A 15,553-nucleotide genomic window follows, 5' to 3' on the forward strand; every position below is an offset into this window, starting at 1 on the left:
GGGCTAGAATCCCATTACTTTCAGTCTTGTTTAATTGGGCAACCTTGAATATCTTGCTGTCTGAAAACAGGAACCAATTAAAATCTGTGAAATTTTCCTGTTATCTTGTTTCTGTCTCATTCAGGTGTGATTTATTGTGACTCAACAGGTAGTGAAAGGCCTGTGAGGCTGCTGTAGCTGAAAGAAACTTCTTCCCTCCTTAAAGTGACAACCGCACCAAAAATCGTTTTAGTTGTTTAAGGGTAATGTGCTTCTCCTTTTTACTTCCTTTCTCAAGTTCCTGGTTACAGCTTTAAGGAAAAATTCTAGGATGAAATAAAACTTAAGAGCATGCAGTCTCCTTTTTGTAACCAGGCGCTATGGTTACCCTGATACTAAAATTTCATCCTTGATAGTGATGCTAAGAAAAATGCCCCAGACAATTTTCAATACCACAGAAACCTTTTTTGAAAGGACAGAAATCTTTCTAGAGAATGCCCTCAGAAGCATACAACTAAAAACAGTATAAAGATACTGGCTCTATCTTTATTGGGGTAAGACCAATGAATAGAAGGCAATTTAGCACCCATTTAGAAAAGAAATATATAAATTGAAAGTGTTACTTTCCTGTAGAGCAATACATTAAACAAACCCTTCATGAAAGTATGTATGTTGAATTCAGTTAAGCAGTTAATTGGAAATACCTTTTTTGTTATAAAATAAACAAAAAGTTGTGGCCCATGCAAAACATGTTTACAGTGTAGAAAAATCCAGTTTGTACAAATGAATGAATGAATATACTTTATTAACCCTACTGGGAAGTTCACAAAGTATTTAGCAGCAGATCTGTTCAGTTTCTGGTCATTTTTGCACCTTTTTTCCCCCTCCATGATCAACTTGAGTGAGCTAGATTCATAAAAAGTCAGATCGCCGTGAGTTCTGACTGGTTTCTGCTCACCGTTGTTGACACATTGTCATTTTAACATTGCAATGGGGCTATAAGTAAGTTGTCAAAATTTAAATAGAAAGTGTTACATCGTGTAGCTTTACTACTTCAGTTCAGGACATGCAAGAGCTTTACTTAGCTTCTCACATTCATCTTAAACAGCGGAGTTTCTGTATTTAAGACGCTTCACTTGCATAATGGTACTAGCAAAGCTAGCACGATGACTTACTTTCTCCCTTCAACTCTTTTTGACATTCCTGTCTTATGAGCAATATCCCTTGAGTCAAAATGTTTGCTTTTTTCACTGAAGATGGCCACAGAGGTTCTTCTCCAGATGTGCTCGCCATGCTATGGGAGTTGAATCGCACTATAGATGAAAATGTGCTAACCAATTGTCAATTCCCAGCACCACACTGCTGTTTTGATTCTTAGCCATGATTGTTCAGGTGAGCTCTTGCAAGTGAGGGAAGGGAGTGTCTGTGTGTCTGCAGGGCTGCTGTGCAGCATTCTGTACCAAATATTGATTTTTGCATCAGTATTTGATGGAAAATAGAATCTTTTTAAAAGTTTGTTTTTTTTAAATATTATGTTGACAACTATACTATACCCAATCTTAAGCAGACACAAGGTTATTTTGTTTTCTGACCACTGATCAGTTTTGAAGTTAATCTTGTCTGCTTGTCTTCTGTTTTAAGTTGGCTTTACATTTAATGTTCATTATAATTCATTATGTATTCAACACAGTTAAAGACAAATCTAATGTTTGTTTTTTTCCATTAAGCAAAAATAATAAGCTTTGTGGTTGTAACACAAAAAAATCTATGAAATATGTGTGGGCAGAAGAAATACTGTATTGGGATTCCTGTTTTTCAGAATGTTCTGTAGTGTGACTAAAAATGAAAATACAATGACTTTTTTTTTATTATGGTTGATCAGATCAAAGTGTTTTTTTCATAGGTAGTAGACGGCAGCATGAAGTGTGAGTCAGACATTTACAGAATAATTTTTACAGGTTCCTAAAAAATGTGCCTTACTGTCACTGTGTATGATTTTTATCATGCTTTTAAAAATCACCTTTTTTTAAAAAAACAAAAGTTGACTTCATTGCATAGGAAGTTCATGTTTTCCCCAGGTGTGTGATAACACTTCTTTTAAGTGTCTGTGCATAGTCAGAAAATGCAACCCACCGAAACCTTGCTCAGATGCACAGCCTGAAGGTTTGAGGTCAAACATCTCTGATGTTCTACTTACAGCCCTTTGCTGCTGTTTACTGTAGAAAGAGGTTAGGGGCTTGCCCTTATCAACTGTTTCAGTTATGACTTGAAGAAAGGAAATGGTGTGGAAATTCCATTGTCACGGGCTGAAGATAAACGTTTGTTGTAGGTATGCTGTTCCTAGAAGTTCTCATTTTTTGCCAAGTCAGGAATAAATAAATGGCGTTACAAGAAGGTTTCATGGCTTCAGGTTTCAGTTTGCTAGCTGCAGTGGATTAGATTTTCTTTGACAAGAGCTGCATGTAATTTTTCAGAATGCACATAAAAAAAGTACTCAGGATGTTCATAAATGCTGTTGTTTTTCTGTTATCTCTAATAAGGTTGCCTGAGTCAGTTGGGTAGAATTGCAAAACGGGGATTTCTGTAGCCGGTTGCTTATGAAAGGTCAAGTCTGCATCCCTGAGTTGTTTCGGTCATGATTAGAGATGAACCAGTCAATCAGCCAAAGATGAGAATTAGCCATTTTTTCTCTGATTGGCTCTGATGTGTGGTCAACGGGTAAAATACTGTAAAATCCGACAGTTTTATTCTGCTACTCAGTACGTGTTTCAAAACTAAGAACTTTGACCAGATTTCTAGAAATGCTTTGACCAGATGGGTCTGATCATGTTTGACTGAAGAAATATTTTTTGATGCAGAAACAGGGAATCTTATAATTCCTATTTGTTTTTGGATGGGATTCATACATTTCAGTCTATTAAGGAAAACCCTGCTCTCTTTGTCATTCTGCATTTTCAAAAGTTTTTTAAATCCAAGCATTTGAGGACCACTGCTTTGTCATTCTGTTATTCCGAAAGCTCACATTGAACGATTTAACTGAGTTTAGGCTGCTAACTTGGCTGAAACAAACTGCTGGCTGGTGATTGATACTGTGAATGAAATAAGCAATTTCTTTCTCTTTCTGTTGGATTTTCTCCAGGGAATTAAATGAAACTCTTTGTGTGATTTATTCTTAATATGATGTGAAGTGTTAACTCATGTACAGTGGAGAAAAAAAACAACAAAGAAATGGATTCAAAAAATTTCTTTCGGCGCTGTGTTTGGCAGCACACTTGGGACTTGATTTGCATATGTATGACCCTGCGGCCTCTCAGCGACACTGGAAACAGCAGGAACTGGGACATGAGTAAACTCTATGGACAGGCTCTCTTTATTCAGATGCTAAATATCCTTTTAAATTTTCTGGGCTGCCTCTCTTCAACCCTTCTCTGCAAACAAATGAGGACGAATGGTTCAGCTAGAAAGCTTGGTCAGTTTCATTGATAATTTTTCCTCAGGAGCTTGATAAGCAGTTCGGGGATATTAACAATCTACCTAGAAATACATTTTAGAGGTTTTTTTTATTTTTATTTTTTTAGATCAAGTATGATGGCAGTTTGCAGTTGTGTGCCTTATTAGTTGAATGCAATAAGATGCAGGATCTCAGATGTACTTTTGAGAAGCAGTTCTTCAAAGTGTTGGTTTCTTACTTATATTATCTTCACATCTTTGACACCTTTTTTTTTTTTCCCCTGAGTGAAATTTCACTTTTAAACTTGACGCATTGAAGTGGATCACATGGACTTCTTGGCTTGAAATTGTCATTCATCGAAAATATAGAATGTGACAGACAACGTTTGCCAGCCTCTTGTAGTGCTGGTTGATGGGATGTTGAAATGGTTTTCCTGCAGTGGGAGAACATTTTTTAAATGTTTTGATAAGGGCTAGATGATGTGGCCTAAATTTAGCACCACAATATAGTTTGCATTTATTTGCAACGTACAATATCTACTGCAAAAATTAAAATATTACTATGGCAATGATCAACTCCTGCCCCCCCCCCCCCCCCCCCCCCCAAACGACAGGACAAAAGCAACAAATTTTGCAAGTATTTTTCCACTTGATCCAAAAGCAGATGAGATCTTTAAAATGGTACACTAGACCGGTGAACATGTCAGCAAAAACAGCAAGCCATCACTCATCATCGGAGACAAATTCAGAGCCGTTTCATGTTTAGTTTCTGTGTTGGGACTGAAGTGTGAAGGTTGCGAACTGAAGAAGAAGAGTATCTGATGCTCAGAGCTCCGGTTATTGATATTTTTTTCCTAAATGTTAGCATGTATTTCATGCTGTTCTGCAGGAAATTGGGTTGAGTTCTTCTTGAATACAACTTCACAGGAAGTGAGGTCCATCCCTTTTCTGGTGATCCTCTCTACAGTAGGCGTAAGCGTGTCGGAGCACAGAAGGACCGTAGAACTGTGGGTGGTCTCTGGCTCCTCATCTGATCACTGCTGCTTTACTACTCCCACCAATATCCATTTATGTTCTCATGGCATCACAGATCTTTTGAATAAATGACAAAACAAGGAATTATGTGAGCTTGACTGGAGTAATTAGAAGTTCATGTCATATTGGGGTCTTTTCTTGGCAGATGGTGTTTGATTGACTGTGAGGTAAGAAGATGCCATATGTTATAGTTTTAGTGGTAATCTTAAGACTTGATAAGCTTAAAAATGTACTAAAAAATTCATAAAAATATTTTGAAATGCAATGGAAAAGGCTAGATCTACTGATTAGTTTCTTTCCTTAAAATTAGTCTAGATCCTACCAAAATTAAGACAAATGGTTCAAAGATTAGTTTTTTTCTTTTTAATTTTTACTCAAGAAACAAACAGTGATTCCAATAATAATCAAACAAATATATATTATAACTAAATGAGTTCAGTAGTGAGCAGGTTTTGCTGCTGTAGGCAATTTTATTTAGTACAAACAGCTAGACAACTTCAGGATTGTCTAGCCGTTTTAATACCAATTTTTTTTATCTGTAAACTTTCACATCGATGGGTTTAGTTACTCAGTGCTTGTATCGACAACCAAAATATAAAATTTTAATGTTTAGTCTATCTCTTTAGTAGTTTGTACGTTCTTTTTATTTTATTTTTTTTACCTCTTGTACAAAAGAGATTGTCAACATTAGATCACATATCCTATTTAAGAAAATTTTACAGACCATTCTTCCTTATGTAATCAGATAGCAGAGCTCTAGAATCATGTTTTACCTCAAGTTTTTTTTTCATATTCTCAAATTGACTTGGACCTTCAAGAACATCTTTAAGGATTTTTAAAAATCTAAAAAGGTAGATAGGAATGTTTTGTATCGACTTCCTCTGTTTTGCTGCTGATGTGGACTCCGATAAACGCCTCCCCATGTTTCACAATCAGTAAACTTTGCTTTTTGAGTGCAAAGTTCAGCCTTTTTATGTATTCCCCTTTGCCCCTCTAAAAGTTGTGGTTACCAATGTGCGCTTATTTTTGCATATTTATTACCAAAAAACCCAATTCTGTTCAGCAGAATTACATATTAGAAACATTTAAATTTGACAGTCTGCTTTACATATTTATACGTATATACTGTATATATTTTTAATAAACACCAATGATTAATTTGCTTGATTATGTCAGACTGTCATTGCTGCATTTTGAGTTGTAGATAAATCATTGCTCTCAGTTACAAACATCACTCCATGGTTTTTTTTTGAGGCGCTATGGGTTAGTTTTAAAGCCAATTGAAAGATTGTCAGTTTGAGCCCTTGCTCGGCCACGTGTCAGTGTCCTTTGGCGAGAAAACAAACCCCTCACTGACCTCAAAATGATTATCAGAGAAAAACTCTTGCGTAGTTGCACTTCGTCTTCATAGGATTTAAATAGTTTACTCCAAACATATAGAGAATGTAGGTTTTTGTGGTGCTGTCTGGATTCTGTTTCCACACATTTCTATTAAAGATCGTAGAATTTCAGTATGCTATCATTATTACAGTAGAATATTAACTGGAGACAATTTCTTTCTTTTTCTGATGTTTTTAGTCTTAGTAATCCAGCTGTCTGGCTCCTGTTGTAGTCTGGGTTGTGTGTCTGGCCTCCTTTCGACTCTGTGGGTTGTATGGATATGAAGGCATCGAACAGATTAGACCAAACCCTTAAGATTTTCAGTCGGTCACTGGGATATCTTCAACAGTACCAAAGACCCCAATATAAAAGTCAGTTGGCGGTCACTGACAGTATTTTAATCGGATCATTTAAAGATGAAGGCTGCGTTTGTGAAATTGATACAGCTTGAGTCAAATGTCGCCCACATTTGTCGTAAGACACCATAAAAATCGACCAAATAAATCTATTATTCTAAAGTTATTTCTAATCAGTATGCAACAGAGGAGGATCACCTCCCCACACATGAGGAAATTGATCATTTCTTGGCTTTGTGAAAGGAATCATTTAATAAATGTAATAAAAAATGATCTCCTTTGTCTCGTGGAAAAGGTCTTGTTTCTCATTGGCAACATTATAGCTGAAGAACAGCTTTACTTCAGTGCTGACGTAGGGGAGCCAGAAACGCTTGGACAGCATGTGTTCTTCGTCTCACATTTTTGTACTTTATGTGCTGCATGAAAGTGCTTTTGTGCCGGCAGAGATTTTTCATTACTTCTTAGCAAATGTGATGCATCAGAGGGACTGTAAACAGCATTGCCTGGCCGCTTGCAAAGAGTACAAAGGGTTTGCTTTATGTGAAATGTTAGATAATCTAACGTAGCCACAGGGCTGAGATGTAAGTGCAGTCATTCACCATTATTCAACCCATGACCGCCTGCTGACGACGTCCGCATTCTACAGAGTTGACTCAGTCGGAAATATTTGTATGAAATGTTAGAATTAATACTTTGATAAATACTTTGGGATTTCGTGTTGGTATTTAGGCACATGGATACACACAGGTTCATCCCACTGAATAAGAATATCTTTAAGGAAAATTTTATGGTGTATCTCATCCAGGGTTCCTTAAAGAGTTGTTGCTGATGCTGAAAGCTGTGGGCAGGACGTATCTAATGTTGCAGACTTTATTCCAGGGCTTCTGATGAAGCCTCTGACTGAAGATGCTCTGTTATTGCTGCATCAATGCTGTGCGTTATTTAGGTGATCGGCCTGTTACTCTGCTGAGGAATTAAGAAAACCCAAATTTCTTTGATAATCGTCTTCAGCTCATCTGCATTGTTTGGTCTGGTGTTCTTTGTTCAATGCCCTGTAGATTTTTTGCAGGGTTTACATCAGGCTAATCTTCTGCCCAATCAAATGTAATTATGAATGATGAATGGACCTAACTTCATAATTCTCTATGCTACTGTTAATTCAATAGCTAATATCTGTTTTTTTTATTTTTATTATAACTTTTTAGTTTCATGCTTTCTCCTTCCATCAGTACCCTTTGATGCAACACTCCCTGAACTGTTTTATTTTCCTTTTTTTTTTTAATGGTCTTACATGAGGTCATGTTTTGTGAAAATGAATTTTGTTTTCATTAGCTGGAAGTCAAAAACACTCTAAAAATGTCACGCTGTGTGGACTACATCTACATAAACTTCACATTTTGATTACTGAAACAAGTAAATTTTTTTTGATGATGATCAAATTTACTGAGATGCACATCAATTTCACAAACCCTCTTAAACATGAAGTAAAATGTGTTAGTATCATTTAGTGTGCTTAGTTGCTTGATCTTATTCCATAGTTGGGTAAATATGAGAATCTGTCATTTACTTCCAACTTCTAAGCAGTTTATTTCACTCAGGTTTACATTTAGCTCAGAAGATTTTTCTCTGTAATCATACTCTAAGCTGCTAGTACAACTGGTTCTGTTCTTCTGTGTTTGAGTTGAGAACATTTGTCCATGCTGCAGCAGTATGTTCACATTGGATCTTTAGGAGGCACCAATAACATTCAGAACTGCTTGGTTCATATCATAACCCCGGCAGCTGGCTTGACTCGGCATTCCCACCTGACGCTGGCGGATGTTGTTCTCCGTGTGTATTTTGTGCTTTTTAAAAATTTTTCTCCGTAGAGTGAAGCGCTAAAAGTAGAGTTGTGATAATGTGTATTCACAAACTGAGAAGTGATGCGCTACCCAGCAAGAACCAGGCTTGTAATTATCATATTTTGTTTTTATTTGTTGTGTAGCTTTATGCCAGTATATAGAGGATACTAAATTCAGAGATGGGGCCAGAGGAAAATTGGCGAGGTCAAACGAAGGTAACCGTTCCCACCACACACACTGCTTTTTCCCCCCCCCTCCCGACCAAAGCGTAGCTTTGACCCCCTTTGACCTTCAACCTGATGCACCTTATTATCACCCACCTCTCCCACTTCTGCATCCCCTTCTTTTTTTTTTTTTGCAAACCCCCAGAATCTGGGATGAATTTTTGCCCTTCCCGTTTTGTGCACTCCTAATTTCTCTCCCCCCTGGTTTCGTGTCCCTCCTCTCCTCCAGTAGCAGCTGAACAAGGAGCTGATGTCTGACAATCACTGCTTCTGTATCTCGCACACACATCCAGTGTCGCCTGCACTGGCATCGCTTGGTCAATGTTTACTCTCCCTCTCCTGCCCCCCCTGTTACACTCTGAATGACTTTTCAGTGCTGCCTTGGTGTGTGCATCACTTCTGCTTTACTCTGGGTCTAAATCAACTCAACTTGTGCTTCTCTGACTGATTTACTCTGTGTCCCTCTGTACTGCCATTAAAGCTGTCGTGAAGCATTTAGATCCACAAAGTTTCACTTTTCACAAGATGCAGCTGGTAATTTGTTTACTTTTTCGGGCACAGGATGCAGATGGCAGCTTTACATGATGCAATACAAACTTCCTCTAAAGAGAAACGTGCTGATTTTATTTCTTTTTTTCTCTTTCCCTTGGTGATGCGCCTGGCACTTTAAGCTTGCTTCTCAGTAAACTGCAGCTTTTTTTCCCCAGTGTCTGCATGTGATAAACCAACTAACTAATTGCATACTTGTCTGTTTTTTTTTTTTTTCTTTGCATTTCTCTCTGTCGTTTTGACTTCCAGGTGAGAATTTTGAGCAGAGTCCGTTGCGGAGAACTTTTAAATCCAAAGTCCTAGCTCATTATCCTGACAATGTTGAGTGGAATCCATTCGACCAGGATGCAGTTGGCATGGTATGATTATTTGTGTTTGACAAACACGTAATGATTGTTCACAGTAAAAACACAAAATCTTACCAAAGTACTAGAGCAAATACACTTGAAATAAGACAAAGCTGATTTACAAGTTACTTTTAGGAAAGATATAAGAGCTTGTTTTAGGTCAATAATTCCTTCATTTTGATAAAGTACTAGTTCTATTGGCAGATTGTTTTTCCCATGTTGTAAGTGAAATAATGTGACAGTTGAACTAGTACTATTTTTTTAAGTCAGTATTGAAGAAGCTTAAAACAAGCTCCTGTATCTTGCTGAAAAGTTACTTGTAAGTTAATTTTGTCGTATTTCAAGTGTACCAACGTATTTTCACTAGAAACTAGACCAAAAAACTTAGTAGGATTTTGTGTTTTTGCATTGTTGCTAAGGTTTAGTATTATTTCCCACAAGATTATCACTGATTTCCTTTCTGCACCTCCTCCCCCAGCTCTGCATGCCGAAGGGTCTGTCCTTCAGGACGCAGGTTGACTCCAGAGAGCCGCAGTTCCACTCGTTCATCATCACCAGAGAGGACGGCTCGCGGACCTACGGCTTCGCCCTCACTTTCTTCGAGGAGGTGACCAGCAAGCAGATATGCAGTGCAATGCAGACTCTTTACCACATGCACAATGCAGAGCAGTACGACATCTTGCACACCCCAACAACCCCGCACGGACCGGAGGACCAGCGCCTCCCGCAGCCCCGCCCTGTGCTCCACGCCGCTCCGGCCATCTCCCGTCTGCAGCGCTTCAACTCGTACGACATCAGCCGCGACACGCTGTACGTGTCCAAGTGCATCTGCCTGATCACGCCCATGGCTTTCGCCCAGGCCTGCAGGAAGGTGCTGGAGCAGCTTCACCAAGCCGTCACGTCTCCCCAACCCCCGCCGCTGCCGCTGGAGAGCTACATCTACAACATCCTGTACGAGGTGCCCCTCCCGCCGTCGGGGCGTTCGCTCAAGTTTTCGGGAGTCTACGGTCCCATTGTGTGCCAGAGGCCGAGCACGTCTGAGCTCCCGCTCTTTGACTTTGCCATCAGTGAAATGTTCAATCTGCTCGGGGTGGAGAACGTTCTACAGCTGTTCACCTGCGCCCTGCTTGAGCTGCAGATCCTCCTCTACTCACAGCGTGAGTCTCACTCTCCTGTTTCATACAGTTCTTTCATACATCTTTTAAACAGAGTCGTGCAAGATTGCAGTAGATATGACTGGTTAACAATGCAACCAACATTAAACTAATTAATGTCTTAATATCCTGAAATATACTTCAGCAAAACTAAAACATCTCTTGACATGGAAATGGGGAAGGAAAAGTTACAAATGAAGATCTATCAGGTTTTGTAAGTTTGCTGTTAGTCTTGAGGTCTCTGGGGCTGATAGATCCACTCTTATCTGTGTGTAGTTAGCCTCCCAAAAGTATTCACACCCTTGGAACTTTTTCACACAGCAACTAGAAACTGAAATATCTTGATTCAGTTTGTATGAGACAAATAACAAAAAATCTTTGAAGTTGAATCTAAAAAAATAAAATACTGGAATCTTTGAACTTCATCCTCTGTGTTCAGTATGCCTTCTGAAAATGGGAAGAGTATGCCACAGCTGCACACCTATCAATACATAAAGGTCGACCAGCTAGATGTTGAGTGGAGTAGTTTGGATCCAAGGAAATTACAGTATTATACTGGCCCAGTCAAAGTCCAGACTGAAATTCAATTGAGAATTGATGGGGAAGATGAGAATAGATGCTCACAGGCACATCTCAGCCAATTTAAGATGAGATCATTTATTAGTCTCCTGTTGGAGAAATGTGTCTAGGAGGCGGGGGCAAAACTGCAGTACAACAATAAGAACAGCACGTTCAAAAAGGACAATAGCCATAAATAAATATGCCAAAACAAAAATGCATAAAAACACAAATGTCATATTGTACATACAGTACATCCCCATAACCATTTCCATTCACATATAACACATCCTTTACATGCTATACATCCTATTACTCTGTCTAGGGCCCTCTAGTCTGCCAGATCTGAGTGATCATAAACTGGTTTTACGAAGAAGAACGGGTCAAAGTTTAGTCCCCAGATGTGCACAGCCGTTGCTTGTTACCCACACATCCGAGTTGCAGCCTGGGGATCTTCCGGCGAGCAGAGAATTGGATACGCGCTTGAATGATTATCCTGAAGAGATGCTTTGCAAATACAGAAACAAGCTGTTGGAAGTAGATCTACACATCATAAGCTTGATCAAGAATAAAAATTCACAAACACCTTTGTTTTTTTTGTATTATGGGAAAAACCTTGTAATGTTTTCTCTGTGCAGCTCGTTGTGTGGGTAACGAGCAACGGAGACGAGGAAACATGCCTCCTGAAACTTGCAGCAGAGTGTTCACTTAAGCAGGCATGCCCTCCATACAACCCCCCTATCTTTTTTCTAATCTTTTTTTATTGAAAGCCATGTATTACTCCTCTTACTTTACATTTAGACACTACTTTTGTGTTGGTTTATCACATAAAATGTATACAAGTTGTTTTTGATGAAGGGGTAGGAAAAATGGCTACTGTAAATCACTTGGAGATGTTTCTTTAAGGAAGTCTTTCTTACACTTTCTCACCTGGAAAGGAAGCAAAATTATGTTAAAGAAAGCCAGGGGCAGACTTTAGAGAAACCTTTAGCTGACAAAGTGCAGGTGTCAGTTTCTACGGCTGGTGGACTAATTTGCATGCTCTTCTTTCACAGTATTAACCATGTCAAGCAATCTTACTCATCCATGACGAGCTCAGAGAGTCTGCATCGACAAAACTTTCACAATTTAAAAAAAAAAAGTATTGCATTCATCTTGAGACTTATGTGTTGTAATGCTGCAATATATCTTTCTGTATTTATTTTTGCTTTTGAATTTGTACAGAGCACTGCAGGAATCAGATTTCTATTTGTAATGATTTTATGAAGAACACTTAGTCCTTGGAATCACGGAGAGCTGATCCCAGTCCACACTTATTTATCAACAGTTTAACTCTTGTGTTGCCTCATGAACAGAGGCTGCATGTTTATTAAAGAAACTTTAGAGAAATTAGTAGATCGCTAAGGGATGCTGGATCTGGTGTTGCGACTGGATCCATTACAGTTGCGAGTGATTTACAAAACGGAGGGGGCCGGGAGGGAGAAGCTTTTAAAGGGGGAAAGCTGTCGTGTTGCCAGGCAACCCAGAGCCGGGGGAGGATGGTGATGATGCAGGATGATTATTATTGGTCGAGAGTGACATCATACCTCTCCTCACCCCCGTGAGGCTCATCACTGCAGAACATGTGAAGGGTGTTGAGCCGCGTTGCAGCCTGGGGATCTTCCGGCGAGAAGAAAATTGGCTACGCGCTTGAATAATTACTCTGAGGAGAGAGATGTTCTGCAAATGCAGAAATAATCAGAAACTGTTGTGTGTTTTAAATAGAGCTACACATCAGAAGCCTGATCAAGAGTAAAAATAACAAACACCTTAGTCTTTTTTTTTTTGTTTTTTTTTGTATGATGGGGGGGAAAAACCTTGTCCTGTTTTCTGAGAAGCTCGTTGTGTGGGTAAGGCGCAACGGTCAGGCCTCTATTTGTTTCTATTCCTGGATATTTTTTGCCTGTATGTGATTCGTGCAGCTGAAAGTGACAGGATAGATTAGGGGAGAGCGGCTTGACGGGAAGATCTGACCCGACTAGGGATGTTTAACTTGCACATCTACGCTCATTTGAGCCACAGCGATGAAAATGACTACAGATGTTCTTCTGTCTGCACATCTGTATTTTTCCTAAGCATACAGACTCCTGTTTTCTTTTTGATCATCTGCATGATTGTTAGGGAAGGAGGTCACCATAATTTTCTGGTTTCCAGAACAGAGGCCATTTAGCTCCATACTAGTCACTGTATCTATTATTTTAATTTCTCCTGACATCTCTGAGGAGCGACAGGCTGATCGGACAGAATTATGCTTTGTTTCTGAAGGCCTGAGTATATCACTTTAGTTTTCTAATTCTTTTTTTTTTTTGCCCAATTAGGTAAAGACAAAAAAAAAACCCATCAAGCTGCTCCATTTGTGCTGTTAAGCAAGCTGAGGTGTTGAAACTAATCCATTTGGTGCTTTACAGTGTTTCCTGTCACATCTGCACTGAGTAAGTAAATAGTTATCAGCAAACTCTTATCAGCCCTCATTTGGGTCAGCTGCGAAGTATTCGAGTCATGCAGCTTTTTAAGTAGTTTCTTGTTCTGATGGCCTACTTTAAAAGGGGTTGGCTGATGTTAGTATTCTTGTCCCTATCCTGGGAAAGACGGCATGCTTGAAGGGATGAGTGTTCCCCACTTATGGAGCAGCTCACAGCCAAATGTGGCCGTGGCATTTATTCTGGCACCATAAGAGGAGAGGCAGCGCGGCTGCTGAATGCACAGTAGGTGTCGGCTGGGATTGAGCAGGAATGCAGATGAGGACTGCGCGCATATTTGCTCGCATGACCGTTGACTTAGGTGTGAAGCCCTGACCTCTGAGGAGTGTTGCAATGTCAAGTCACAGTGAAGGAATTTAAAGTTAGCCAGCAGGTCAGCTGGCTGCAGCTGTGTCACGCTTTAGTGTGTCTGTTCTCCTGGGGGCAAAGGGCACACACGCCCCACAGGAAGAAGAAACCAGAACTTGTGCCTAGCCTGCTAACAATCTGAAATGTTTGGTTTGCACTAATAATGAATAGTAGAGACTTTTACTTATTCTACCCTACAGGACAGTGTACTAGATGGCTGCCTGTAACTCACCTAATCCCTTAATTTAATTTTCTTTTTGGTTGCTGATTTTTTTATTTTTTTGTAATCCCTTTGCTTTACATTTGTAAAAAAAATACAATACGTTTTTTTTTTTTTCCAAGATTTTCTTAATTTTCTCTTATTCACATAATCTACACCAGAGGTTTTCAAATCTAGGCATTGAGGGCCGGTGTCCTGCAACTTTTAGTTGTGTCTCTGCTTCAACACACCACAGTGAAATAAGGAGGTCATTAGCAGGACTCTGGAAAACTTAACTGCATACCGATAAGGAAGTTCAGCCATTTGATTCGGGTATGTTCGACCAGGGACACCAGAGACCATCAGACCTGGAATTGAAGACCCCTGATCTAGATATTGTCAATATGTCCTTAAGAGTAGTTCATGATGATTCAGGAGTCAAGAGGTTGTGTGGTTATGATTAGCTAAAGCAAAGATTTAGAGATGTATGTATCAGGCTTTTCCTGACCGATGACTATTTCTAGTTTTCAGTCAATTTTGTTTTTTTTCTTTTCTGTTTTTTTCCCCTCTCAGGACAGTGACACATAAGAGAAAACTGCACTGCAGGTCCTTTGATGGAGCAATTAGTTTTGAGTCACAAGGGAAAATTACAGTGTTGTTTTTTTTAATATTACTAAACCTCTCGAGTACTAAGTTGGATAACATGCACTTTCAGATTAAGAATAGTTGGATTTTATGGCTTGATGCATTTTGACTTTCCTATATTGGGGAAATTTGGCTCCTTCTGACTGATTTTTGCCTCTCTACATATGCAGAATGTAGATAGATATGCAGCTCTACGTTAAAATACACTAATTCTGGTTTCACCTAATCTCGACTGTGGTTTTAATGTTTAATGCCCCTGTTATTATTACCCAAGACAGATTTTTACATTATATCCCAGTTGGAAAATTTAAGCTCACTTTGCCATGAATGTTAATTCCTTACAGACTGAGCAGCCATATAGCCACACTCATTCAGTTGCACAACAAAGACAGAAGCAGCTTCCTGTCATGTTCTGTTTTTGTTCCACAAAACTCCTACTGCTCTAGATTGATTTAAAACAGCCATGTTGTTTAAAAATAATTTATTTTAGCTGGAGCTCATTTCTGCCAGAAATAATAAATTAGCTGATTAAACTTTCGGATCCTCAGCTTATCAGCCTTATGGTGTCCTTAGGCTTCTGTTTTGTGTTGGACTTATTTTATATGAGAGCTTCAGCATATTTAATTGGTCAATATATTAGTACATTTTAGTTAATAATGTATGTATGTGGTTGATTTGGGTTTAGCTCAAATCAGACATGAAAACTGGTCATATGAAAAGAATACTGCCGTTGCGTGTCCTCGATGAACCTCTGCTTTTTGTGAACCAGATTACCAGAGGCTGATGACGGTGGCGGAGAGCATCACGGCCTTAATGTTCCCCTTCCAGTGGCAGCATGTCTATGTTCCCATTCTGCCCGCTTCCCTCCTGCACTTCCTGGACGCTCCTGTGCCGTATCTGATGGGCCTCCACTCTAATGGGCAGGATGACCGCACAAAGCTGGAGCTGCCACAAGAGGTACAAAAAAAA

At 39.3% G+C, this 15,553-nt stretch overlaps 1 protein-coding gene across 3 annotated transcripts in view; it reads left to right on the plus strand.

Moving 5' to 3' along the window:
- Window positions 1-15,553, plus strand: part of dennd5a (DENN/MADD domain containing 5A) — a 33,124-nt gene that overhangs the window by 1,814 nt on the left and 15,757 nt on the right. For 2 of the 3 annotated variants that reach the window (XM_032560024.1, XM_032560022.1), the window contains exons 2-5: window positions 8,185-8,256; window positions 9,064-9,173; window positions 9,640-10,318; window positions 15,354-15,541. In XM_032560024.1, the coding sequence (XP_032415915.1) occupies window positions 8,185-8,256; window positions 9,064-9,173; window positions 9,640-10,318; window positions 15,354-15,541 (1,049 nt within the window). The remainder of the gene's footprint in view (window positions 1-8,184; window positions 8,257-9,063; window positions 9,174-9,639; window positions 10,319-15,353; window positions 15,542-15,553) is intronic. The other variant, XM_032560023.1, reaches the window with a different exon arrangement.

Source organism: Xiphophorus hellerii, chromosome 4 (genome assembly GCF_003331165.1).
Source record: "Xiphophorus hellerii strain 12219 chromosome 4, Xiphophorus_hellerii-4.1, whole genome shotgun sequence".
In the NCBI taxonomy this organism is placed as follows: domain Eukaryota; kingdom Metazoa; phylum Chordata; class Actinopteri; order Cyprinodontiformes; family Poeciliidae; genus Xiphophorus; species Xiphophorus hellerii.